Source organism: Panthera onca, chromosome D4, assembly GCF_046562875.1.
Source record: "Panthera onca isolate mPanOnc1 chromosome D4, mPanOnc1 haplotype 2, whole genome shotgun sequence".
In the NCBI taxonomy this organism is placed as follows: Eukaryota; Metazoa; Chordata; class Mammalia; order Carnivora; family Felidae; genus Panthera; species Panthera onca.
In genome coordinates this window covers 74,086,803-74,112,607 of record NC_138351.1, presented here as the reverse complement: position 1 = coordinate 74,112,607, position 25,805 = coordinate 74,086,803, and the positions used below count along the sequence as shown (strand labels likewise).

At 46.1% G+C, this 25,805-nt stretch overlaps 1 protein-coding gene across 6 annotated transcripts; it reads left to right on the top strand.

Moving 5' to 3' along the window:
* The first annotated feature begins 753 nt into the window (after positions 1–753).
* WDR31 (WD repeat domain 31) lies at positions 754–25,805 on the top strand. 6 transcript variants are annotated; one of them, XM_060608956.3, is made up of 11 exons: positions 755–861; positions 6,704–6,799; positions 11,709–11,837; positions 12,396–12,528; positions 14,459–14,533; positions 15,692–15,836; positions 15,934–16,034; positions 17,517–17,584; positions 18,571–18,712; positions 20,590–20,752; positions 22,691–25,805. In XM_060608956.3, the coding sequence occupies exons 3-11, from the start codon at positions 11,737–11,739 to the stop codon at positions 22,849–22,851; spliced, it is 1,089 nt and encodes a 362-aa protein (XP_060464939.1). In that variant the 5' UTR covers positions 755–861; positions 6,704–6,799; positions 11,709–11,736; the 3' UTR covers positions 22,852–25,805. The 6 variants fall into 6 exon arrangements, with proteins under 6 accessions (XP_060464942.1, XP_060464939.1, XP_060464940.1 ...); XM_060608957.3 differs by having other exon boundaries at positions 11,706–11,837; positions 12,399–12,528; XM_060608953.3 differs by having other exon boundaries at positions 11,706–11,837.

Below are 25,805 nucleotides of genomic sequence, written 5' to 3'. Positions count from 1 at the left end.
CTTGCCACCCCTACTCCTGTTCCCACAGTCACTCAGCTTTCAGAAACTCCACATGTCTTTGTTGTAGGTGATTCTGCTGGCAGATCAGGCCTGCAGCAGATCCCTACTAGGTGCAAGAGAAATGTTGGCTAGGATGCCATTCATCCATTCATTCGTCCATCCATCCATCCATCCATCCATTCAACAAACCGTTACTCTGCACCAAGCCCTGTGCGCTAGGAATACAGAAATGAATGGACTCTAGTCTGGAAGCAATGCAACTCCAGCTGCTGTTCGTTTCTGGAACTGTCTTCCCACTGGATCTCAAGATGATACTGAGGGGTCTTTTTGCTGTGGTGCTGGGCTGTAACGATTTGATGAAAGAAAGAATGAAAGGAATAGGAGTGGGGGGACCTGGGAAAGGGTCCAAGGGAGAGATCACGGGTGGAATCATGGAAAACTCCAAAAACTAAAACAACACCTCCAAGGGGGCGAATAACTATTTAAAAGATGACATTTATTCAGTACTTTCTCGGTGACTCTCTCGGTGGTACCGCTTTTCTTGTATTCTGTAGATTCCCAGACAGCGCGGTCTTCGGGCAGAACCGTCCTCTTCTCTGGAACCTCATCATTGCATTGTTCCAGTCAGAAAACAGGCCAGGGTGCTCTGGGCCCGGCCTCGGGGAGACTGCAGATGGGCGGAACTGCAGTTCGGGGGCCGGGAGAGCGCCCGGAGGCTTTTCGCGGAACTCCTGCCCTAGCGAAGCGCGCCTCGTTGCTAGGGGCGGTGGCATGGGAGGCTGTGGAGCGTGGTGGTTGCTGACTCCCTCCACTCGGCGCCCCTGCCGGCCCCAGCTCCCGGCCCGGCCAGCCAGCTGATGGGTACGGAGCACGATGGGGGGAGGAAGGGGTACGGGAGGGACGGGCAGAGCTGTGGGAGTCCTCGCGCTTTGCAGGCTGCAGCAGCCCACCTGGCCAAAGCGGCGAGTTCTAGGGCAGGCCTTGGGTTGGATGGCATTGTATACCTCGTTTGGGTGAACTACTCACCCCACCCCACCCCCAACACATCAAAAATAAGCTTTGGCAGTCCACATGGATATAACGGGGGACATTTGTGATCTGAAGAGACAGGAAGGAAAAATTGTACACAGGTTGTCCCCCAAATTTGGGGCAACCTTGGAACTTCTGGCCTTAGTGCTGACTCCCTGTGAGACTCTGGGCAAGACCCACTTATTCTGTGGGCCTCAGTTTCCCCTATCTACCATTAGAGGGTCGAATCAGACTTTGTTCCAGTGCTTCCACTGTGGTTTTGTTTGTGTTTGAGCTTTCGTTTTGATGTCTTGGTCTTGTGTACAGAAGGAGATTTGGGGAGAGGGAAGGAGATATGAAATCAGCATTTACATGAACAGTGGACCAGGAGTCCAGGGAAATAAGATCCATTACCCCAGCTCTGCCTCCTGTGACCTTTAACAAGTCACAACCCTCTGAGTCCCGCTTTCTTGATGGAAAATAACAATTGGATATATGCTGGAGTCTATCAAAGAATACTGCACTGGAGAGTTAAATGAGAATTCTCTGAGTTATGTTTAGAGTGACCACTGGGTGTCTGAAGGTCTTTGGAAAGCAAATTGGGGCAGCAATGGTTTCTGGGATTCAGATTTAGGCCTGGTTTTATCTGGAAACAACAAGGATATCCAAAGCCAATAATTGAGTTTATGGCTTTTCCAAGCCCCGCCCCAGCCTCTCCTGACCAAAATCTGGGACCAAGCTCAGGTAACTTCACTGAATGTTTTGCTGCTGGTCAATTTTAAAGAACCCTTATGTTGTTGGGTTCTTAAAAAGCTTGTAGGGCACCGGACTGGCTCAGTTAGTAGAGCATGCGACTCCTGAGCTCAAGGTCGCTTGAGTTCAAGCCCCACATTGGGCATGGAACCAACTTTAAAACAAAACAAAACAAAACAAAAAAACTTCTTGCCAAGCAGACTCTTCACTTTAGTGTGCAATTATTCATTCATTCCCCAGATATTTGCACTGCATCCATTCTCCCAGGCTGTGTTTAAAGCTCAGATACAAAAACAGGGGTGCCTAGGTGGCTCAGTCGGTTAAGCGTCCGACTTCAGCTCAGGTCATGATCTCATGGTCTGTGAGTTCGAGCCCCGCGTCGGGCTCTGGGCTGATGGCTCAGACCCTGGAGCCTGCTTCCGATTCTGTGTCTCCCTCTCTCTCTGCCCCTCCCCCATTCATGCTCTGTCTCTCTCTGTCTCAAAAATAAATAAACGTTAAAAAAAAAAAATGAACAAGACACTGCCCCTCTTGTCAAGTATATTATGTGTTCACAGTATAAACAGTGGAAGATAACAATAGTATTTTCACTTCTTAGATTAGTCTCATAATAAATCACAACTACATGGACATTACCCAAGTACATATACTTTGTTGTTGGGATTTTATTTTATTTTTTTAATGTTTATTTTTAAGAGAGAGAGAGAGCTCATGTGCATGCATGCACAGGGGAGGGGCAGAGAGAGAGGCGGCCAGAGGATCTGAAATGGGTTCTGTGCTGACAGAAGAGAGACTAATGTGGGGCTCGTGAGATCAGAGCCCAAGTTGGCCGCTTAACCAACTGAGCCACCCAGGCGCCCTTGTCATTGAGATTTTAAATTGCCTTTAAGTTATATAATATATAACTTAATGAATTCTTGGTATGATCAGTCACTCTGGTCAGGAGACATAATTGGCTTCATTTTGATATCCTTCAGATTCATATACCTATTTGTGTATGTTCTTTGTGTATATTTGTTACATATGTTTAATATATATGTATTAATAGTAGTATTAAGGGGCGCCTGGATGGCTCAGTCGGTTAAGTGTCCCAATTCTTTGATAGCACCTCAGGTCGTGATCTTGAGGTCATGGGATTGAGCCCCGAATCGGGCTCAGCACTGAGTGTGTAGAGTCCTTGGAATTCTCTCTCTCCTTCTCTCTCTCTGCCCCTCCCCTGCACATCTACTCGCGCTCCCTCTCACTCTCAAAATAAATAAACTAAAAAAAAAAAAAAATAGTAGTATTCAGGGTGAAGTTGGCAGAAACTGCTCCTTTCAGCTGCAAGATCATTGTTAATATATCCATCATGCTAGTAGCTATCATTTTATATTGACAATTTGCCAGGTTGAACTGAGGGCTTTCTACGCACTAGCTTTAGCAGAGATGCAGTATAGTAGGCTGATCGAGAACATGGCCTCTGGAGTCGGACCGCCTACCTTCAAGTTTTAGCCCTGCCACTTATTTGCAACTTATCTGTAAATCCGAGCAAGTTATTTAACATCTTTGCGCCTCGATTTTCTCATCTGCTAACTGAAGATAGTAACAGCATCTATCTCAGAGGCTCGTGGGACAAATCAAAAGAGCCAATAAATATAAAGCATTTAGAATAGTCCCTGGCACATTGTAAGTGCTATTTTTAATCTTTACCGAAGCCCAGGGATAGAGATATTATCCCATTTTACATATGGGAAACAGACCCTGAGGGCTTCGGCAATTTGCCCAAGGCCGCAGTAGACTGTAATTCAGACCTAAGTCTGTCTAATTCCTATGCCGATGCACTAAATCAAATGTTATTCTGACTCTGCTGTGTTTCTTTTCATTTTTGTTTTATTTTGTTTTATTTTATTTTATTATTTTTTTAAGTTTTATTTATTTATTTATTTTTGAGAGAGTGCAAGCGAGGGAGGGGCAGAGAGAGGGAGACAGAATCCCAAGCAGGCTCTGAGCCACCAGCCCAGAGCCTAGCGTGGGGCTCGGTCTCACAAACCATGAGATGATGACCTGAGCCGAAGTCAAGAGTTGGTTGCTCAACCGACTGAACCACCCAGGCACCCCTTACTCTTCATTTTTAGAATAAGCTACCCTGGGGTGCCTGGGTGGCTCAGTCAGTTGAGCGTCCGACTTCGGCTCAGGTCATGATCTCGCGGTCCGAGAGTTCGAGCCCCGCGTTGGGCTCTGAGCTGACAGCTCAGAGCCTGGAGCCTGTTTTGGATTCTGTGTCTCCCTCTCTTTCTGACCCTCCCCCATTCATGCTCTGTCTCTCTCTGTCTCAAAAATAAATAAACGTTAAAAAAAAAATTAGAATAAGCTACACTGTCAGTTGGTAATTAGAATTTTTTATTTGAGTTCTTAAAATAGAGCTGTTAAACTGCACTAAAACTGTTTCTTCTTTGTAGATGTTCATAAGGGAAATTCTGGACTAGAAGTCAGGAGACCTACCTAGTTAGAATTTTGAGCAAATAATGTTTCTTCCCTGACTCTTCAGATCTTTTTTTCTTTGTTTGTTTGTTTTTGTTTTTGTTTTTAAATTTTTTTTTTTCAACGTTTATTTTATTTTTGGGACAGAGAGAGACAGAGCATGAACGGGGGAGGGACAGAGAGAGAGGGAGACACAGAATCGGAAACAGGCTCCAGGCTCCGAGCTATCAGCCCAGAGCCCGAGGCGGGGCTCGAACTCACGGACCGTGAGATCGTGACCTGGCTGAAGTCGGACGCTTAACCGACTGCGCCACCCAGGCGCCCCTGTTTTTTTTTTTTAAGTAGGCTCCATGCCCAGTATGGAGCCCAGTATAGGGCTTGAACTCACTACCCTCAGTGAGTTGGGATGCTTAACTGTTGGGATGCTTAACTGACTGAACCACTCAGGTGCCCCTTCAAATATTAAATAAATGGTTTATATGTGATGTTTTTGAAAAACTCTTCCATATCTCAAATTCTATGATTCATACTTATTGAGGTATTATTTTAAACAGGAGAGGGGTGCTCAGGAAACTCAGGAGAGTTTCAACTCAGGTCACGACCTCACAGTTGGTGGGTTTGAGCCCTGCATCGGGCTCTGTGCTAAGAGTGTGGAGCTGCTTAGGATTCTCTCTCTCTCTCTCTCTCTCTCTCTCTCTCTCTCTCCCTGCCCCTCACCCACTCACATGCTCTCCCTCTCAAAAATAAATGAACAAACATTAAAAAAATAAGTAAACAGGAGAAATTGTCTCTCTTACAGAAACAGTAAGGTCTGAAGTAAGCAGTCAGCTCTGAAAATTTTTGGAATGGGGTGTCTGGGTGGCTTAGTTGGTTAAGCACCTGACTTTGGCTCAGGTCATGATCTCAATGGTTCCTGGGGTTCAAGCCCCACATCAGACTCTGTGCTGACAGCTCAGAGCCTGAAGCCTGCTTTGGATTCTATCTGTCTCTCTCTCTCTCTCTCTCTCTCTCTCTCTCTGCTGCTCCCTCACTTGTACTCGTACTCTCTCTCTCTCTCAAAAAATAAATAACTAAACATTAAAAAAAATTTGGTGGGGAGGTGCCTGAGTGGCTCAATTGGTTAGGCATCCAACTTCGGTTCAGGTCATGATCTCACAGTTCGTGGGGTTGAACCCTGCATCGGACTCTGTGCTGATAGCTCAGAGCCTGGAACCTGCTTCGGACTCTGTTTCCCTTTCTGCCTCTCCCCCACTCGCTGTCTCTCTCTGCCTCTTAAAAATGAATAAACATTAAAAAAATCTAAAAATCTTTTTGAATAGAAGTACTATGAGTAAAACAGAAATGTTTAATGATGCATTTAAATATATCCTACTTTGTATGGGGCGCCTAAGTTAAGCCACCGACTTTTGGTTTCGGCTCAGGTCATGATCTTGAGTTTCGTGAGTTTGAGCCCCTCGTTGGGCTCCACGCTGGCAGTGTGGAGCCTGCTTGGGATCTCTCTCTCTGCCCTTCCCCTCATCACTGTGTCTCTTGAAAAAAAAAAAAAAATTAAGAGTCTCATGCTCTACCAACTGAGCTAGCCAGGCAAAATTTTTTTTAAAATATCCTACTTTGGGGCACCTGGGTAGCTCAGTCAGTTGGGCGGCCGACTTCGGCTCGGGTCATGATCTCGCGGTCTGTGAGTTCGAGCCCCGCGTCGGGCTCTGTGCTGACGGCTCAGAGCCTGGAGCCTGTTTCGGATTCTGTGTCTCCCTCTCTCTGACCCTCCCCCATTCATGCTCTGTCTCTCTCATCTCAAAAATAAATAAACGTTAAAAAAAAAATTTAAAAAAATATCCTACTTTGTATGTTTATTCATTTATTTATTTATCAAAAAAATTTATTTTTAAGTAATCCCTACACTCAATGTGGGGCTCAAACTCATAACCCCAAGCTCAAGAGTTGTGTACTCTACCCACTGAACTAGCCAGGTGCCTCTCCACCCCTACTTTGTATCTTCCTCCCTTCCTTCCTTCCTTCCTTCCAATAGGCTCCACACCCAAAGCAGGGCTTGAACTCATGACCCAAGATCAAGAGTCACATGTTCCATTGACTGAGCCAGCCAGGCACCCTCCTACTTTGTATATTTAAAAATAGATCTACCCAGGCACCTGGCTGGCTCAGTTAGTAGAGCATGTGACTCTCGATCTTGAGGTGGTGAGTTCAATCCCCACATTGGGTATAGAACTAACTTTAATTCATTAATTAACTAATTAAAATAGATACATAACTAACATTTTGGTAAACTTTCCCTAAATTTTAGAAATGTGCCAGTTATATGATCTTGGAATTTTGTAAGATATCTCTTTCTTTGTGTGGGAAAACTACACTTAACAATCTCTTTAATTAAACAAAGTCTTTATTTACCTTGTGAATCTCCTTTCAGTGCAAACAAACATGCTTAGAGAAGAGATTAATTTAAGCGTCTTTTCAGTAATTACAGAGATTAGGAAGTGGCTGCCTGCACTATTTTCCAAAGGATAAATGTTACAAAGCATTGAATACGGCAGCTCACCCAGAAAATCCTACTGGTTTGGGGGTAAGTCATTCTAAAAGTTATCTTTTGCTTAGAATGTCCTGTGAATGCTCTTCACATGGGAAATGTGGCTCTCCAGATGCTATCGGCTAAGAATCCAATCAGTTTTAAGCAAAGCCAATCCATTTATAGCATTTGCTGTTTTTGGTGACCTAGAATCTATGGATGGCATCTGTCCTCAGTTTGATGATAATGTTGAAAAATGGGCTACGCTGGCAGATTGGAAGCCCTGTGACCTCTATCTACCTGTAAGCAATACAACATCCCAGAGTTTTGAAAATTATCCTGGAATTTTTTCTGTCAGCATATCCTGTGCCCGTTATAGAGAATCCTAGGATGTCTGAACTAGAAGGGACCTTAGATTCGCTACTTAACAAGAAATGTTTTTGCCATACTGTGCAAGCCACTTGAGGTACAAAGATGAATATGAGAGACTCCTTCCTCTTATGGAGTACACAGTCTACTAAAAATTATTTAATCTGGTATCCTCATTTACAGATAGGGAAGCCGAGGTGCAGAGCAGGAAATGGAGGAACCCAAGGGCACACAGTAGGATGAGGCAGGGTTGGGGCTGGAGCCAGGGCTCTTGTTGGCACGCACTGTGTTCTTTTCACTGCACTATGCTTCTGTACTGGCTACCCATATTGTCAGTAGGTCAGTGCTGGCAGTTTCTCAAAGTGTAAGCTGAAATTCTTCTGGAAAACTTTTTTTTTTTTTAATTGTTTAATGTTTATTTATTTTTTTTTGGGGGGGAGGGGCAGAGACAGAGGAAGACACAGAATCTGAACCAGCCTCCGGGCTCCTAGCTGTCAGCACAGAGCCTGACATTGTGCTCGAACTCATGGACCATGAGATCATGATCTGAGCCGAAGTCAGATGCTTAACCCAAGTGCCCTGTTTTTTTTTTTTCTTTTTAACATTTATTTATTTATTTGTTTGTTTGTTTATTTATTTATTTATTTATTTATTTATTTATTTTTGAGGGAGAGAGAGATAGAAAGAGAGAAAACACAATCGGATGAGGGGCAGAGAGAGAGGGAGATAGAATCTCAAGCAGGCTCCGGGCTCTGAGCTGTCAGCACAGAGCCTGACGTGGGGCTCAAATCATGAGATCATGACCTGAGCTGAAGTCAGACGTTTAACCAGTGAGCCACCCAGGTGCCCCTGGAACAGTGTTTTTTAATGGTATGACTGAGAATACTTGGTGAATTTTAGCTGCTTTTCTTCCTGTAGACCATTCTTCCTAGAGCTGGGCCAGTCATGCCCATGAGAAACTCATCTCCTAAACTTTAAACAGAGTCACAGAGGAGATGGGAAGTGAGTACTCCCACCCCCATTTACTTCCCTCGACCGTCTGGCTTCTGGAAGAGCTAGCTGCAGCGGACACGTGACCCAGAGTAGCTGAGATCAGCCCCTCATCAGATCTTCAGTCCCAGCAGATAAACGCACACTGGCCATGTCTTCCTGTCACTTTTTTCCTGTTTCACCGGCCACCAGTATAAGAGCTCCACAGATTGGGTGTTTGGGAGGTGTTTTCTGAGTGAATGTGTGGATTAGCGTCTTTGAATGTCTAACTCACCTGTCTTAGTTCTAGCCTTATTAGTTGTTGGGGACATTGCAAATAAATCTGAAAAACAATAATTCTATTTATTCTAATATACCACCCATTGTTGACATTACTTAAGTTGTAGGCCAGTGGTTCTCAAACTTTTTGGCCTCAGGACTTCCTTATACTCTTGAAAATTAGTGGGGATCTCAAAGAGCTTTGTTAATGTAAGTTATATATTGGGTTCTACTCTGAAACCTATTGACATTAAAACAGATATTTGAAAGAAGTTTTTTAATTAAAAAATATATTTTAATGTTTGTTTATTTTTGAGAGAGACAGAGACAGACACACACACACAGAGTGCGAGCGGGGGAAGGGCAGAGAGCGAGGGAGACACAGAACCAAAGCAGCCTCCAATATCTGAGCTGTCAGCCCAGAGCCTGGCTTAAACTCACAAAACATTAGATCATGACCCGAGCTGAAGTCAGACGCTTAACCGACTGAGCCACCCAGGTGCCCCTTATGTTAAAACAGATATTTTAAAAATATTTACTTATTTATTTTCAAATAATAATAATAATAATAATAATAATAAACCCATTACATGTTAAAGTAATTTTATGAAAAACATGCTTTCTTAGGGGTGCCTGGCTGGCTGCCTGGTAGAGCATGTGACTCTTGATCTTAGGATCATGAGTTTAAGTCCCTAACTTAAAGCCTATTTAAAAAAAAAAAAAAAAAAAAGTAAGAAAAAAAAAGTGCTTTCCAAAACACACAAAAAATTGGTTGGGCAGGCACCTGGGTGGCTCAGTCGGTTAAGCGTCCAACTTCGGCCCAGGTCATGATTTCATGGTCTGTGGGTTCGAGCCCCACATCAGGGCTCTCTCTCCCCTCTCTCTGTCTCTCTCTCTCCCTCTCAAGAATAAATGAAAACATTAAAAAAATTGGTTGGAAAAGAGTGGCATTGTTTTACATTTTTTGCAATTCTTGTTCATGTTTGTCTTCCACATAAGGCAGTTGGGTTCTTGTATCTGCTTCTGCATTCAATCCATTGCAACGTTACTGGGGTTGTAGTATAAGAAGAAAATCAAGCTTCACACAGAGATGTGGTTGGAAAAAGGAGGACCATACAGACTCCTTGAAAGGGTCTCAGGAATCCCCACCGGTCCTCAGATCATACTTTAAGAACTGCTGGTCTAGGTCATTTCCTATATTGTCTCACTTAGTGTCATTAGCTCTCACATCTCATTGTTTTCTTTTTTTTTTTTTTAAGTAGGCTCCACACCCATCATGGGACTTGAACTCATGACCCTGAGATCAAGAGTTGCATACTCTACCAGGGCACCTGGGAGGCTTAGTCGGTTTTAGCCAGGTTTTAGTCAGTCAGCTCAGGTCACGATCTCACGGTTCGTTCGTGAGTTTGAGCCCCGCATGGGGCTTTGTGGTGACAGTGAGAAGCCTGCTTGGGATTCTGTCTCTTTCCCTCTCTCTGCCCCTCCCTCTCTCTCAAAATAAATAAATGAATTAATTTTTAAAAAAGTTGCATACTCTACCAACTGAGCTAGCCAGATGTCCCTAGTATCTCATTCTTACCTGTGACCTGGCACACTAATTTTGAGAAGTGTCATGTGAAATTATTATTATTTTTTTTATTTTATTTTTTTAACGTTTATTTATTTATTTATTTATTTTTTTCAACGTTTTTTATTTATTTTTGGGACAGAGAGAGACAGAGCATGAACGGGGGAGGGGCAGAGAGAGAGGGAGACACAGAATCGGAAACAGGCTCCAGGCTCCGAGCCATCAGCCCAGAGCCCGACGCGGGGCTCGAACTCACGGACCGCGAGATCGTGACCTGGCTGAAGTCGGACACTTAACCGACTGCGCCACCCAGGCGCCCCAACGTTTATTTATTTTTGAGACAGAGAGAGACAGAGCATGAACAGGGGAGGGGCAGAGAGAGAGGGAGACACAGAATTGGAAGCAGGCTCCAGGCTCTGAGCCATCAGCCCAGAGCCCGACGCGGGACTCGAACTCCCGGATCGTGAGATCGTGACCTGAGCCGAAGTCGGACGCTCAACCGACTGAGCCACCCAGGCGCCCCATTATTTTTTAATTTATACTTGACAGAGAGACAGAGAGAGAGAGAGACAGAGTACAAGCAGGGGAGGGGCAGAGAGACTGAGAGACTGAGCCACCCAGCTGCCCCATGTGAAATTATTAAAAAAACAGACACCCTAGGAAGGTTATAACCTTTTAGAATAACTAAGGCTCTTTTCGAGAAACTTCACTGGTGAAAATTATTTTTTATTTTCAAATACACACTCCTAGTATTTATTGTGGTAGAATATGCATAACATAAAATTTGTTATTGCTTAGTATACAGACAATGTTATGCAACCATCACCACCTTCTAGTTCCAGAACATTTTCATTATCCATAAAGGAAACTCTGTACTTGTTAAAGTAGCCATTCCCTATTCCCCCATCGTCCCAGCTCTTGGCAACCACTAATCTGCTTTCTGTCTATGTAGATTCTGATGAGGGATGTTTCATATGAATGGAATCATATAATATGTAGACTTTTATGCCTAGCTTCTTTTGCTTAGTGTGATGTTTTCAAGGTTCATCCAGGTTATCATATGTGTCAATATATTATTCCTTTTTCTGGCTGAGTAATAGTCATTGTATGGACATACCACATTTTGTTTATTCATTCATCCATTGCTGGACATTTGGGTTGTTTTCATGAACTCTTGGCTATTGGAAACAGTGCTGCCATGAACATTCATGTATAAATTTTTGTTTGAACACCTATTTTCAATTATTTTGGCTGCCTTCCCAGGGGTAGAATTGTTGGGTCATACGGCAATTCTACATTTAACTTGTTGAGAAACCTCTTTGTATTTTTAAAATTCGTTTTGTTTTTGGGGATCCTGGGTGGCTCAGTCGGTTAGGTATCTGACTTTGGCTCAGGTCATGATCTCACGGTTTGTGGGTTTGAGCCCCACTTTGGGCTCTGTGCTGACAGCTCAGAGCCTGGAGCCTGCTTTGGATTCTGTGTGTGTCTCTCTCTCTGCTCCTTCCCTCTGCCCCACCTCGCATTCTGTCTCTCCCTCTCAAAAATAAATAAAAACATTAAAAAAAATTTTTTTTAATTACTTTTGTTTTTGTTTTCGCTGATCTGCTAAAGCTCTACCGGAGGGTGTGTTCCCAGAGCCTGAAGAGGGGGCAGGGAGAGGAGGAAAAGCGAATGAGCACAATGAATTCGTCTTTTAAAAAAAGAAGTATTTATGTTGACATAAGCATCCTACCATTATCATGTCTAACAAAATTAACAGTACGTGTTCTTTTTACTCAGCAGGGGACACATCTTCCAGCAGCCACAAGGGATGCTGCTGCCCTGGTCTCCTCCCTGCAAGGTTTTGTGTAGATCCTGTGCAGTGATGGGGAAACTGCAAAGCAAACTCAAACATAGCACTTACAAGTACAGGTACGGCAGTCCTACGCAGACGGGGATCCCGTGTTTTATCACGTGCATTAAACTTCCCTAAAGGGGCGCCTGGCTACCTTAGTCGGTAGAGCATGTGACTTGATCTCGAGGTTGTTGGGTGTAGAGATTACTTAAAAATGAAATGTTTAAAAAAATTTTTTTTTAATTCTCCACTAAAGAAAGAGAAGGCCCAGAGCGATTATTGATGACCTTCCCGGAACAGTCAGTTGGGTCTGTTTTCTTGTGGATGAGAAACAGCTGATTAGCTAGTGTCCACAGCCACACAGAGAGGGGCCCTGCAGCTTTGGGAATAATCTCCAGGGTGAGCAGAGACTCCTGGTTTCTTGGCTTCAGGATTCCCCTTTATCAGATTCCAGTCCTTCAGTCGTTCTGAACGTGCTCAGTGATAATAATCCCGTTTCTGGCAATGGCCGTGGGTCTCCTTTCTGAACCACTCTTCCAGGTTTCTCCTCAGCCTCTCCCGTAGCCCACCTCCTCTTCCCCTGGCCCCGCTGCACTCCATACCGGTGGGCCTCTCATTTGCCGTCCTCTCTTTAGCAGGCCCGACGGAATTCTAGAAGAGAGAATTCAAACTAAAGCTTGTCAGGAGTATAGCCCAGCCCACGTGGGTACTGTGTCTGTCGTTGCTGCTCTGAGCTCAGACCTGTGTGTCTCTGGAGGAAAAGATAAGGTGGGGTTTGTGTGCTTGACAGGGACCCAGCTTCTTGAGGACGTGGGAAGCTATTTGAGAAGGGGGCGCTGGTTTCGCGTTTCTGGAAGCCGTGTTGAGTAGTGTAAAACCATGGGCTTTAGACTTAGGAAGACTGGGTGTAAGTCCCTGCTCTGACTCTTCCTGTTCTCTGGGCAAGTCGTGTACTGGCCTTGAGCCTCAGTCTCCGTATCCATGAAATGGGGATGATAACGCCAGCCTCCCAGGACAGTGGTGAGGATCGGGTGGTAAGATCTTTGGTGATGTGCCAGACCACCCACGTGCTTTTTATAAATGCAGAGTGTTATTCCAACCAATCCATTTTCATACCCACACACAGACGCAGGAGTTACTCATCGCCAAAAGACTTCCAGTCTCTTTCATGCAGTTCTTTTGTCAAAATCTCTACCCTGGTGTGTGTCATGATCTCGCCCTTCTGTGCTCTTGCCCTTCCTCCCACTGTCACTTTGGATCAGGAAGGCCCCCCACCCCCCACATCTGGATCTATCACAGCACTCACAGCCAGGACATTGGTAGCAAAAGTGATTCTTTTAATTCCTCTCATTTTCACATTGTATTTCACGGATTCTAAGACACTCATGTTTTTTTACTTTAGCACCTTGGAAATCAGTACGCATCTAAACATTGACGATAGGGGCGTCTGACTGGCTCAGTCCATAGAGTGTACACCTCTTGATCTCAGGGTCGTGAGTTCAAGCCCCACATTGGACATGGAGCCTACTTAAAAATAAATAAAAATAAATAAATACAGTAAAAACTGATGATAAAGCATGGTAATCATAATTTAATTGGCAGCATTTCGTCTTAAAGTCAATATTATCTTAGATGTATCAAATTTTATCTATATGATCTTCACGTGTTCAAGGCAGGTAGGGAAGGGCTAGCCTCTCTGTTTTACAAATGAAGAAACTGGGATTTAACCAGGTCCAGTGCTGACATGCTCCTTAACTCTCTAGCAATGAACTACCGGAGACCAGGCCAGAGGATGCTAAACAGGGAGTCTCCTGCTCAGGAGGAGAAATGCTTACAACAAAATATTAAAGTATACACCTGGAAAAAGGATACAAAGAAAGTTTTCATAATGATTCTCTCTGGCAGATGGGATTATGGGTTTTTTTTGAAATTAGGGAAAAAAAAGAGTGATCTGTTTTTCTTTTTTTTTTTTCAATATATGAAATTTATTGTCAAATTGGTTTCCGAGTGATCTGTTTTTCAACAGTGTGAATATACTTAACAGTACTGAACTACACACCTTAAAATTATTAAGATGGTGATTTTTTTTAAGATGGCAAATTTAAAAAAAAATTTTTTTTAAAGAGGTGTAAGTGAGCAGGGCGGGGTGGGGGGCAGAGAGAGAGAGAGAATCCCCAGGAGAGGCAAGGAGGGGGGAGGGTTGGAGAGAGAGAGAGGCGGCACTCACCCGAAGCAGGGCTCGAGTTCCCCTGATGTGGGACTTGAACTCACAAACCATGAGACCATGACCTGAGCCGAAGTCAGAGGCTTAATGACTGAGCCACGAGAAATTTTTTTAAATACACTAAAATAAAAGTACGATACAAGTAGGGGGAAAGACTATAATCCCATGTAGAATTGTACTTCAGCATCTACAACCAGAATCTCAACCTGAGTCAGTTCCCCTTGGGGAGTATCCTCTGAACCCATCAGTAAGGCTCCAAGGAGTGACCCATGGTCCTAGAGGTTGGTCAGGAGGAAAGGAAAGAAACTGTGTAGGGGCACATGAGGAGGGAGGCAACAATAAAGCCCCAAGGCTCGACAGAGAGGGTGAAATTAGGTGGGGAATGAAGTGATGGCTTGTTGTTTCAGTTAAATAAAAATTCACTTAAAATTGAAATATTACAAAGACTCTGGTGACTGTGATGACCCTCTGCAGACAGCCGTGGCCTACGACTGGAAAACCGGAAATGTGGTGAGACGTTTCAGAGGACACGAACGAGAAATCACTAAGGTACTTAGCAAAGGGTTATCCTCGTGGAGGGAATTTGGAACTGAACAAAGGAGTATCCAAGAGCTCTGTGTAATAAGGGTGATTGAGTATTCAGTCTTAAGGAAAACGCAAGGGCTTCATTGGATGCTGTGAACCCTTTCTCGAGGAAAAACAGAGCAGACCGTTCACTCAGCCATTGTTGCAGGCCTATTAGACACGATTTTTATTTTGTCACCAAGCCCTTAATAGCTCAGGTGGTAAGCAGAGAACAGCTCAGAATAACTCCCCTGACTGTCCTAACTCCACAGAGGCATGTACTGAAGGCTGCCTGTGTGTTCACTGTAGCCAGAAAAATGACAGGAACCTTCCAGTCTAGTTGGGAAATTTTTTAAAAAGCCAACAATGGTTAAATAAAAATTAATTTTGTTGGGGCTCCTGGGTGGTTCAGTCAGTTAAGCATCCAACTTCGGCTCAGGTCATGATCTCGTGGTTTGTGAGTTCAAGCCCCGTGTCCTCTCTGTGCTGACAGCTCAGAACCTGGAGCCTGCTTCGGATTCTGTGTCTTCCTCTCGGTCTGCTCCTCCCCTGCTTGCACTCTGTGGCTCTCTCTCAAAATAAATAAACGTTAAAAAAATTAAAAAATATGTTAATTTGTTAAGAAAGCATTACAGGGTAGAGTGAGCTTGCAGCAGAAATGATAGAGAAGGCCAATTTCTACAACTGCCTCTCTGGAATCCCCCTAAATGAACTAAATATCGGAATCGGGATGGAAACTCTGCCAGAATGAAACTGGGCAACAGCCAACAATTCACGCGGCACAGAGTATGGTGTTGACGTGCCAAGGGCCGTGCATGCAAGAGCCTCAGGCCCTAACACCCTCATCCCCCTGTTTCCCATAAAAACAGTTTTTTAAGTTCATTTATTTAGTTTGAGAGATAAAGGGAGAGAGAGGTGGGGAGGGGCAGAAGGAGAGGGAGAGAGGGAGAATCCCAAGCAGGCTCTGCACTGTCAGCGCAGAGCCCGACCTGGAGCTCGAACTCTCAAACTGGGAGATCATGACCTGAGCCAAAAATAAGAGAGGGAGGTTTAACCACCTGAGCCACCCAGGCGCCCCGCCCTGTTTCCCAATTTAAAGTCCAATCAGACCAGCACACCGGAGCATTTTTTTCTCTCGAGCAGATAGCCTGTGTGCACAGATCGAGCCAGTTCTTCAGCGCCTCTCGTGACAGGATGGTCATGATGTGGGACTTGCACGGCCCCTCGCAACCAAGGCAGCAGTTCTCTGGCCACACCATGGTGGTCACTGGATTGGCCGTGAGTCCAGGTGAAGTAAAACAGATCTCTTCCCAGCGCCGTTGTGCTTTCTGAAAAGCCCCGTGCCGGGCCCATCTCACGGACCCACCTTTGCCTCGTTTCCCCAGACTCTTCACAGCTGTGTACTGGCTCTCGGGACAACACCCTGCTTCTGTGGGACGTTGGGACCGGCCAGTGTGCAGAGACAGCTTCCATCTCCAGGAACCTGGTAGGAACTCAAACTTGGAACAGAGCAGGACAGCAGGAGGGAGCATGGGGTGAGGCAGAGAACCTGGAGAGAGAGATCAGAAGATCCATGGCCAGGCAGTAGAGGTGTGGGTCCTCATTACTGCTTACCTCGAACTCGGCCTCTCAGGGTTATCAGATTGGATGCTCTCTTGAGATCTTCTGTTTAGTTTATATCAGAATTTTAAGTAGTGTCCTCATTTATTCCCTCAAAATATAGTTACTCCTTACCTTCTGTGCTAGGAGCAGGGTTAGCGGCCCAGGACACAGTCCTTGTCCTCCAGGATCTCACAACTTATGCTTGTTGTGTGTTCTGTACATGTAACATTGTGCAGAGAAATAAGCATGACCCTTTGCTTTATGTATAATTTGCTGTGTTTATGAAGACCAGCGTTTTCTGGTAGCAGACTGGTATATAAACTCCACAGTCTTTGAGGTCAGTCATACCTGGGTTCACATCATGGATCCATCACTTTTTTTTAAAGTAATCTCTACACCTGACATGGGGCTCGAACTCACAACCCCGCGATCAAGAATCACATGTTGTACTGATTGAACCAGCCAGGTGCCCCAACATCCATCACTTTTAAGCTGTGTTACCCCAAGACAGTCAATTAGAATACGTCTTCATGTATAAAATGGGGAGGATCCTGTGACCTGACATGGTAGATGTTCCTGTAGTGGTCATCAAATGTCAGTCATAGTCATCTTTTCCAATTTCGAAGACAACTATCCATGGCAAGGTATGCTTGCCTAATGCCCTCCACATTTGTGGAGGTTGCTGGAAGAAAATCCTGTCCCCTTGGCTTGTTTTGAAAATGGTTTCATGCCTGTCCAGCAGGGGGCTACAAGGGATGAAGAGAAAGAACACTCTTTCTGAACCCTGTGAGGCCTTAGACTAGGGTTTCATGGTCCCACCGTAGAACGTAGAAGGTAGAACGGGGGCTGCTCGCCTTAGCGGCCACTCGCCAACAACTCTCTACCGCGTGTTTGGGCGCCTGCATGCGTTTGGGTACTCACGACTGGCCCAGAGCTGCTACCATTGCTCCTGCTCATTCGGGGTTTGCCAGTGGAGCATGACTAGTGGGTGTCTGCAAAACATAGAACCCCTCCAAGTCAAATGTACTAGTCAGCATCCTTGAGAAGTAGGGCAGAGATGTTATTTAGCAGATTTTCTTTTAATGTTTATTTATTTTTGAGAGAGTGAGAGAGAGATCACAAATTAGGGGAGAGACAGAAAGAGAGGGGACAGAGGATACGAAGCGGGCTCTGCGCCGACAGCTTCAGTACTGACGACAGTGAGCCCGATGCGGGGCTTGAACTGACAAACTGCAAGATCATGACCTGAGCCAAAGTTAGATGCTCAAAGGACTGAGTCACCCAGTCGCCCCAAGCACAGTTTACAGGAATTACAGTAGAGGAATGATTCGGTATGGAGAAGTTTTGAAAATTTTGCTTTTCCCAGGTCACTCACTTGTGCTGGGTCCCCCAGGAACCATATATACTACAGACTTCTGAAGATAAAACCATCAGGTGGGCTGACTGAGCAGCTGGGAAAGGGTTTCTGGTGAAGGTTTGTGGTTCCCGTGCCGACGTGACTCCCTTCCCCCTCCGCTCTCCACATCGCTGTGCCTTTCCAGAGCCTTCAGCCCTTCTGCTTCTGCCCTTCTCTGGGGCTGGGGTCTGTTAGAGGTTGGAAGCCAGGAAGTCGGGCCAGGAAAAAGCCCCTGTCCTGGATGGTTCTGAAGCAGCTGATTCTGTCTGCCCCCCCCACCCCCACCCCTCACCCGATGTGTGAATGTATTCACATTAAGCTCAGGACATACTCAGGTTGAGCTCACGTTAAGCTTGTCCCCCACTTCGAGCTGCCCGGCTCCACTTGCCACCGCTGGGTGCCAGCCCCCGGGTGAAGCCTTGTCTAGGGAAATGGGGTTGGAATCCCTACCAGGGGAGTCAAGAAGTAAATCGTTCTTGAGCAGAAAGTATGACTGGGAACTTTGGATCTCAGAAGAGATTCATTCTACTTAGAAAATAGCAGGAATGAGGTAAAATGAGATGAGAGATCGAATAAAAAACTCCCCCATGGACCCCATGGCCCAGGTAGGCCAAGACCTGTAAATCTTTTGTATCTGATTCTAGAATGGTGACTGCTCTTCTGGATCATAATAAGTATCTTAAAAAAAGATTTTTTTTTTTTAAATCACAGGCACAGAAATATCCTCTTCTCCATTGAAAGCAGTATCCCAAAGGTCCAGATTAACAAATTAACTTGTACAATTAAAATGCTTGGTCTAAATTCCTATTAACTGGATCTCAAAATAGAAAGAGCTCAGATGTCTTTCAAATTGGTTATTTCCTGGCAGCTTTGGAGTCTCCGAGCTTGATCTGGTTCATACTCCTGTTTTTAGGTGAATCATGACAAACGTGACTGCCCGAAGCAGCCAAGAGCCGAGACTTATGGTAGTTGGTATTTCAGACAAATTTACCACGGATTTATTTCCTGCTGTAATTCCTTTCAGATTATGGGACAGTCGGGGGCTGCAGGTAGCGCATATGTTTCCCACAAAGCAGCATATTCAGACCTACTGCGAGGTCAGTGAGGATGGACACAAATGTATCTCCTGCAGCAACGGCTTTGGAGGGGAAGGCTGTGAAGCCACGGTAAGAGACTGTGGGGGTCCAGGTGTCTGGTTGCTGAGCAAATTACTTACTCTGACCTCATGTCTATACTGGCTACACAGGCAGGCTCTACTAATGGCTCAGGCCTATTCCAAGTGCATACTGTAAGTGAGCCTTTACATTCCAGAAGCTTCTTTCAAGAAACCTCCATTAGCCTTGGGCTCTCTGAATGGTAGCAGAAAGAGGGATGGGATGAGAGTCAAGATAGAAAGGTGCTAAACACAGAACCTTCTAATGTCCCTACTTGCTAATGTCCCTACTCCCAGCAGGGCTTAGAAAGGGGAGGGATTATTTGAAGAGCCAAGGGTATTCCCATTGTACTTGTGGTCACAGGAAAGGAGCCTCAAGCTCTTCAGGAAGCTTGAAGCCCCAGTGTTGGTTGAGGGCCCACCCCATCCCTCACGCATATATCTTTCCTTGCAGTTAATTTTGGGTTAGACTGCCTCGGCTCCTCCAAAGTACCTTGGATTCCTAATTGTAGAATATGGGTTAAAGGGGCATCTAGTCCGAATAAAACAATTACAGCCCCCATTTTTTCAGACATTACATGCCAGACACTGGCCTGAGCACATTACATGCATTATCTCATTTAATCCTTTAAACAACCTCATGAGTTAAATGCTATAATAACCCCCATTTTACAGATGAGGAAATAGAGGCATGGCAGGTTGAAATCTCTTGCACAAGACCACACCTCTACCGACTGGGCCGGCCAGGTGCCCCATGACCACACCTCTAGCAAGTGGTAGGTTGAGGTGTTGAATCCCAGGCTATTGACGTAGCATCTCTTCGCCAAGCTAAACATTTCCACCTCCTACAATTGACATGGCGTCCTGTGATTTCATTGTTTTTCGGACACAATTCAGATCACTCTCCCCTCTGAATGTTATTCTCCTCAATTACACGGAGTCCGGTGATTTTATGCTTTTTTGCACACAATTCAGTTGGCTCTCCTCCCTGCACGTTGTTCTCTGGCTGTTCTGAGTCATATCAGCGAGAGTGGGGTTGGCAGCACCTCCTTTGCTGTGGAGTCTCATCTTCATACACCGAGGTTCAGCACGTAGACAATAAATCAGAAAGTCTGCGCCTACGTGTACTTACGAGAAGGGTGCTTCTGACTCTGCGGTCTCCACAGGACCCCCAGGGGCCAAGAGGCTGATAGAAGGCAGCTCTTGAGCTGTAGGCAACCCCAGGTGCCTCGCTGGCTCTGTTGGAAGAGCATGTGATTCTTGATCTCAGGTCATGAGTTTGAGCCCCACATGGAGTGTAGAGATTACTTAAATAAATTAAAAGCTTTAATTTTTTTTATTAAAAATTTTTTTTAACGTTTATTATTTTTGAGAGAAAGAGACACAGAGCAAGCAGGGGAGGGGCAAAGAGAGAGGGAGACACAGAACTGAAAGCAGGCTCCAGGCTCTGAGCTGTCAGCACAGAGCCTGACACGGGGCTCAAACCCACAAACCGCGAGATCATGACCTGAGCTGGAGTCGCCGCTTAACCGACTGAGCCATCCAAGCGCCCCAATAAATTAAAACTTTAAAAAAGACAGTAGGCAACCCCATACTGTCCCATCATGCTGTAGGGAGTGGAGCTTTCACTTCCCTAGTTGTTGTGGAAGGAACAACTCTCCTGGCACACCCTTACCCAGGGTTGTTGGAGATAACTGATGTTTAAAATAACTGCTAGACAGATGATTCGGTGTGTGGATGGGATGTGAAGATGAGGGGTGGCCATGCGAGTAGGTAGGTGGAAGGAATGGGTGGCTCATGAGCAGGCGGGGAGATGGAAATCAGTGACTGAAGCACGTATGCAGCTGGAAGGTATGCATGTATGAGCTGGCCTATGTCATTACTCTGCAGTTGTGGGACCTACGGCAGACGCGGAATAGAATATGTGAATACAAGGGGCATTTCCAGACTGTCACATCCTGTGTCTTTCTACCAAGAGCGTTAGCCTTGATGCCTACAGTTGCCACCTCATCACATGACTGCAAAGTGAAGATTTGGAACCAAGATACTGGAGGTAAGGAGCCTGCTGTTGGTGTTTCTCAAAGCTTCGTGGCGTCCTAAAAGCTTCCTTGAAACTCTTTCCATTGCTCAGCAAATACAAAGCCACTTGTGTCCTACCACTATCCAGGCCCCGAGTGGTTACGGGAGGACCAGGATTCTGTTCAGCCTCTGGCTAGAAGCCATCACCACATGAGCCCTGGTACCATGTTGTATAGACCAGTTCCTGAGAGATCAACTATATTTGGCTCTTAGTATTCTTTCTATCTGAAGTTCTTCACCAGGTTTTAACGTGTGATGCTCAAAATGTCTGGAAAGGAGAACAAGGATGGCCACTTTAAAATTCCTTTCTCGGGGCGCCTGGGTGGCTTGGTCGGCTAAGCGTCCGACTTCGGCTCAGGTCATGATTTCGCGGTCTGCGAGTTCGAGCCCCGCGTCCGGCTCTGTGCTGACAGCTCAGAGCCTGGAGCCTGTTTCAGATTCTGTTTCTCCCTCTCTCTCTGCCCCTCCCCTGTTCATGCTCTGTCTCTCTCTGTCTCAAAAATAAATAAACATAAAAAAAAATACTTAAAAAAAAATAAAATAAAATTCCTTTCTCAAGGACTAAAATGAGAGTCTCAGCTCTTGGTGGGGGTGTGGTAGAGTAAGATAGTCTCAGAAAGTAAGACAGTCTCAGAAAAACAAGTCTCTGCCTGTTTCGATGCTGCAGCTAAGGTCTGAGGTCGCAGCAAGGTCATGACACTTCAGAGCACCAGAGAGAAAGATGTTTTAGGGAACACGGTGAAGTGGTGTGTCAGACTCCACTCCTGCTGGCTGATTGCTAAATATTTAGGAACGTTTAATACGGTCATAGCGGGAGTATTTACACCCCAAAAACTGGCAAATGCTGTGAGTGATGGTGGTGGGTTCTTTCCTTCCAGAAAGCTGCCTTCCTAGTACCCCACTGCCTCCGTGCTATTTTTTTTTTTTTTGAAGTTCACGTATTTTTCAAAGAGGGAGAGAGAGCACACGCGAGTGAGTGTGCACAAGTTGGGGAGGGGCAGAGAGAGAGAGGGAGAGAGAGAATCCCGAGCAGGCTCCATGCTGTCAGCCCAGAGCCTGACGCGGGCTCGATCTCCCGAACAGTAAGATCATGACCTGAGCCAAAATCAAGAGCCGGACATTCGCCTGACTGAGCCACCCAGGTGCCCCCATACTCTCTTGTCCTGGACACAGGGTTCTGTCAGACACAGGGAACGGTATTAACCTAGCAAACCTCACGACAAATCCCCCTTACGGTAATCTTCCAGAAACTTAGCTCCTGGGAGGGGAGGACAGGGAGCCCCCTCGGAGAAAAGATGTGAGATCATGTCTAGTGGTCACATGGGCCAAACTCCCAAAGGGAGGACAGCCCAGCTGTGCCCCACCCGGAGCTGCCCAGTGCAGCTGTTTTGGGATTCCGTGTCCGGGGAGAACAAGGTCTGAAAGTGCTGCCCTGCCCACCAGGTGTGCCCCTACGGCCTCCAAGATGGAGACGGGGGGGAGACTGTGTCAGCTGGAGGCCCTCAGACTGGCCTTCAGGTCCCAATTTCCTTTGTCCTGAAGGGAGCAAGACCCCAGAGGCCAGCAGCTGGAGATCAGTGTCCTTATCTGTCCTCCTCTGCCCTGGCCCCTGCCTTGCTCTCTGGGCAGGTGGTAATTGAGGGCAATGTGTTAACATGTCCTTGCAGGTGAGGCCCCAACTGTCTGAACGTGCTTCTAAGTGATACACATCTTGTTTGGTCCATGTGCCGTTCTCTGTAGTTGAAGCCGTGCGGTTGACCCCGGGTTGACTTCCCCGCTGGTGCGCGGGGGCTGCTCTTATACGGTTCCATGCAGGTAGAGCGCGCTTTACTTACCCGCGTTTTTCTCAGAGACCTCGCGTTCCATGACGCCGCTCTTGGCCTAAGCTGCTGGTTCCCTCTTCCTCCCCCAGCCTGCCTGTTCACCTTGTCCCTGGACGGATCAGGACCTTTGACTTCCCTGGCTGTTGGCGACACCGTCTCCTTGCTGTGTACGAGTTTCAGCCGAGGAATTCACCTGCTGAGAGTGGACTACAGCCAAGGGCTGGCACTGCGGGAAGTGGCAGCATTCTGAGGCCAAGAGACATTCACTTTCAAACCGTGGCCTGTCCTTTCTCAGTGTGGCTTTGTTCTTCCCTGTGATCTTGCAGGGGGCAGGGGTGGGCGGTGATGTGGGACCAGGGTTCTCTGCTTAGTTCCACTCAGAAGGCATATCAGGGTTAGAAGCCAGTTTAAGTCCAGGTGCAGTTTAGAAACATGAACTAAACATAAAGTTCTCCATCGAGGTGAAATCCAAACACAGTTTTCAGTGACCTTTTGGAACCGCTCTTCAAAAACCAAGTTTATGGCTGCAAATGGTGCCCTGCATGTGTAAGAGTGATAGGCCTCTGTGAGTCAGAACACAGGGTTGAGTCTGTCGAACTGGCCTGTTCCGTGTCTCCACGAGAGAAGAAGATGCAGGGGGGAGGCACACCGTTCTGGCAGCCTCACGGTGATCCAGATGGGGAAGGACAGCGCAGCTGCATAGCGGAAATGGATTGTAGACATGAGATTAAGCTCCAGTCACTGCTGCTCAGCATGGTGAAGAACCAAAGTTAGGGCAAGAAAGAAGTCTTGGCTTCTACTCAGAGGAGCCGCAGAGTGGAAGGAGGCACGTCCTAGACCGGTGCTGAGTGGCATGAAAATTAGACCCCAGGTGGCTTGGAAAGGCCAACAGCCCAAGGGCCTTGCCCAGAATCCTAATTGTCAAACCTGTTCTGTGCATAAGAAAATGGGGAGGTTCTGGGCGCCCGAGTGGCTCAGGTCATGATCTCACAGTTCGGGGGTTCGAGCCCTGAATTGGGCTCTGTGCTGACAGCTCAGAGCCTGGAGCCTGCCTTGGTGTGTTACCCTCTGTGCCCCTTCCCCACTCGTGCTCTCTCTCTCTCTCTCAAAAATAAACATTAAAAAAAAGAAAGAAAGAAAATGGAGAGGTTCCAAGATTAAGGCTACAACAAATTTCATTTGTACATTTTAATATTTTTAGTTAGTTTTGTATAAACTCTTGGGGATGGCCAGCGTGAGCCAAATGGGAGTTTACAACAACAACAGAACATAGAGAAAACAGAGGGATGGACTCAACCGTGTGCTAGCTAGTGAGTCCTCCTGGGTGAGGAGGGGCACAGTGCTCAGGTCAGCCTGTGTGGCCCCCAAGACATCAGTCCCCAGCCTGGTGCTCACAAGCCCATTTCCTTCACAGAGGATAGAGTCCCTCTTGCCATCAGGCGAGTCCACACATAAGGCAACAGAGGCCTGGGGATTCCCTTTCTGATGAGTCCCAACCAAAGAAAGCCTTTGTACTTGTCTTCCCTGGCCCCTGCCTGTCCCTGATACCAAGAGATGACAGCCATCTTCCTTGTCTCCCTCCTGTTCCTCTTTGGGGCCAGCTTCCCCATGGGACTATCTTAAGCTAGTGCAAAGTGTCAGTCCTGAGTTTGACTCTCCACTTCTCCATTTAGCTGGGTGCACTTGGGTGTATAAAATAGCAGTTTCCTCACCAATAATGTGGAGCAAATAATCCCACGTTCCTGACAGTGCTGTTCTGAGGACTGAACAAAACTATATTAAATGCCAAGCAAGGTAGCGGGCGCTTATAAAGGATAACCATAGTTAATTATTGCTCTCTGTCTGGACTGAACACTCTCCTCTCCTCAGAAAACATTTACCATTCCTTCACCCATTCTCCTTAGATCTTATTTCTAAACCTTTAGTCCTTTTGCGGCTTCCCTTCGACTCCTTAAGTTACGGATCTTTGAGGTCTGGAAGGACAAAGGGATAGCGGGAGAGGAAGCTATTTCACTGAGCACCCACAGCCGTCTGGATACGTTTATTCTCGCCACAAATCGTGTTATTCTCGTGTCGCAGATGAGGAAGCTGAGGCCCGGGAACATTCAGTCCTTTGCCCGAGGTTACACACGGAGAGAAGAAAGAGAACGGAGATCTGAGTCAGGGTCTGCCCAACTCAAAGCCAGAATACTTTCCTTCCCACTCCTTTGTCATTGCGTGATGTCACAAAGTTCATTTTAGAAATTTGTAGACTATGACACTGTGTGTGTATTTTCTAGACCAGTTACTAACTTTTTTGGCTCCGAGGAGACCCTCCTGGCCAGGTGCCCAGAAACCATACACAGGTGTCTCGGGGACGGTCCTAGCACATCCTGAACTTGTAGTGCTACAGCTAACCCTTTCTTCGGGGACGAAGATGGGTGGTAAGTCAGGAAGTCTAAGGGAGTGGGTTGGGAGGGGGTCCCGGGGAAGAGGACCAGAGGGGATGTCCATGTGAGGGAACCGTAGGCCTCTGATGAGTTAGCGGAGTTCTACTAGCAAAAAAAAATTGTTTCCCTGAGCTCTACACATTTGCTCAACTTAAAAAATTCTTATCTGTGCATTTTAAGTGGAAAGCAGATTAATAAACGCAAATGTTTGTGTAGGAGTTTTTAGTCTCACAGGCCCTACTCAGGTACTCTCAGCTGATGCACACTACGACAATGCATTCATTTGTTCTTTGGACATTCACTGAACACTTCATTTTAGAGGCTGCTCCTGTAAAATCATGCAAAGAAATTTTCCAAAGACAGTTGACCTTTTTTTCCAGAAAAGCAGATAATCCCTTGAAATCTGACCAATTATATATTTAAAATGTAAAGAAATTTATATATTTGCTTATGTAAGGTAAATATATTTATTTCCGAGGGGCGCCTGGCTGTCTCAGTCGGTAGAACGTGTGAACCTTGATCTCAAGGTTGTGAGTTTGAGCCCCACATTTGATATAGAGATTATTTACAAATAAAATATCTTTGGGGAGCCTGGACGGCTCAGTTGGTTGAGTGTCCGATTTCGGCTCAGGTCATGATCTCACGGTTCATGAGTTCGAGCCCCACATTGGGCTCACTGCTCTCAGCACAGAGCCTGCTTCTGATCCTCTACCTGCCTCTCTCTCTACCCGTCCCCCGCTTGCACTCTCTAAAAAATAAGTTAAAAAAAAAAATT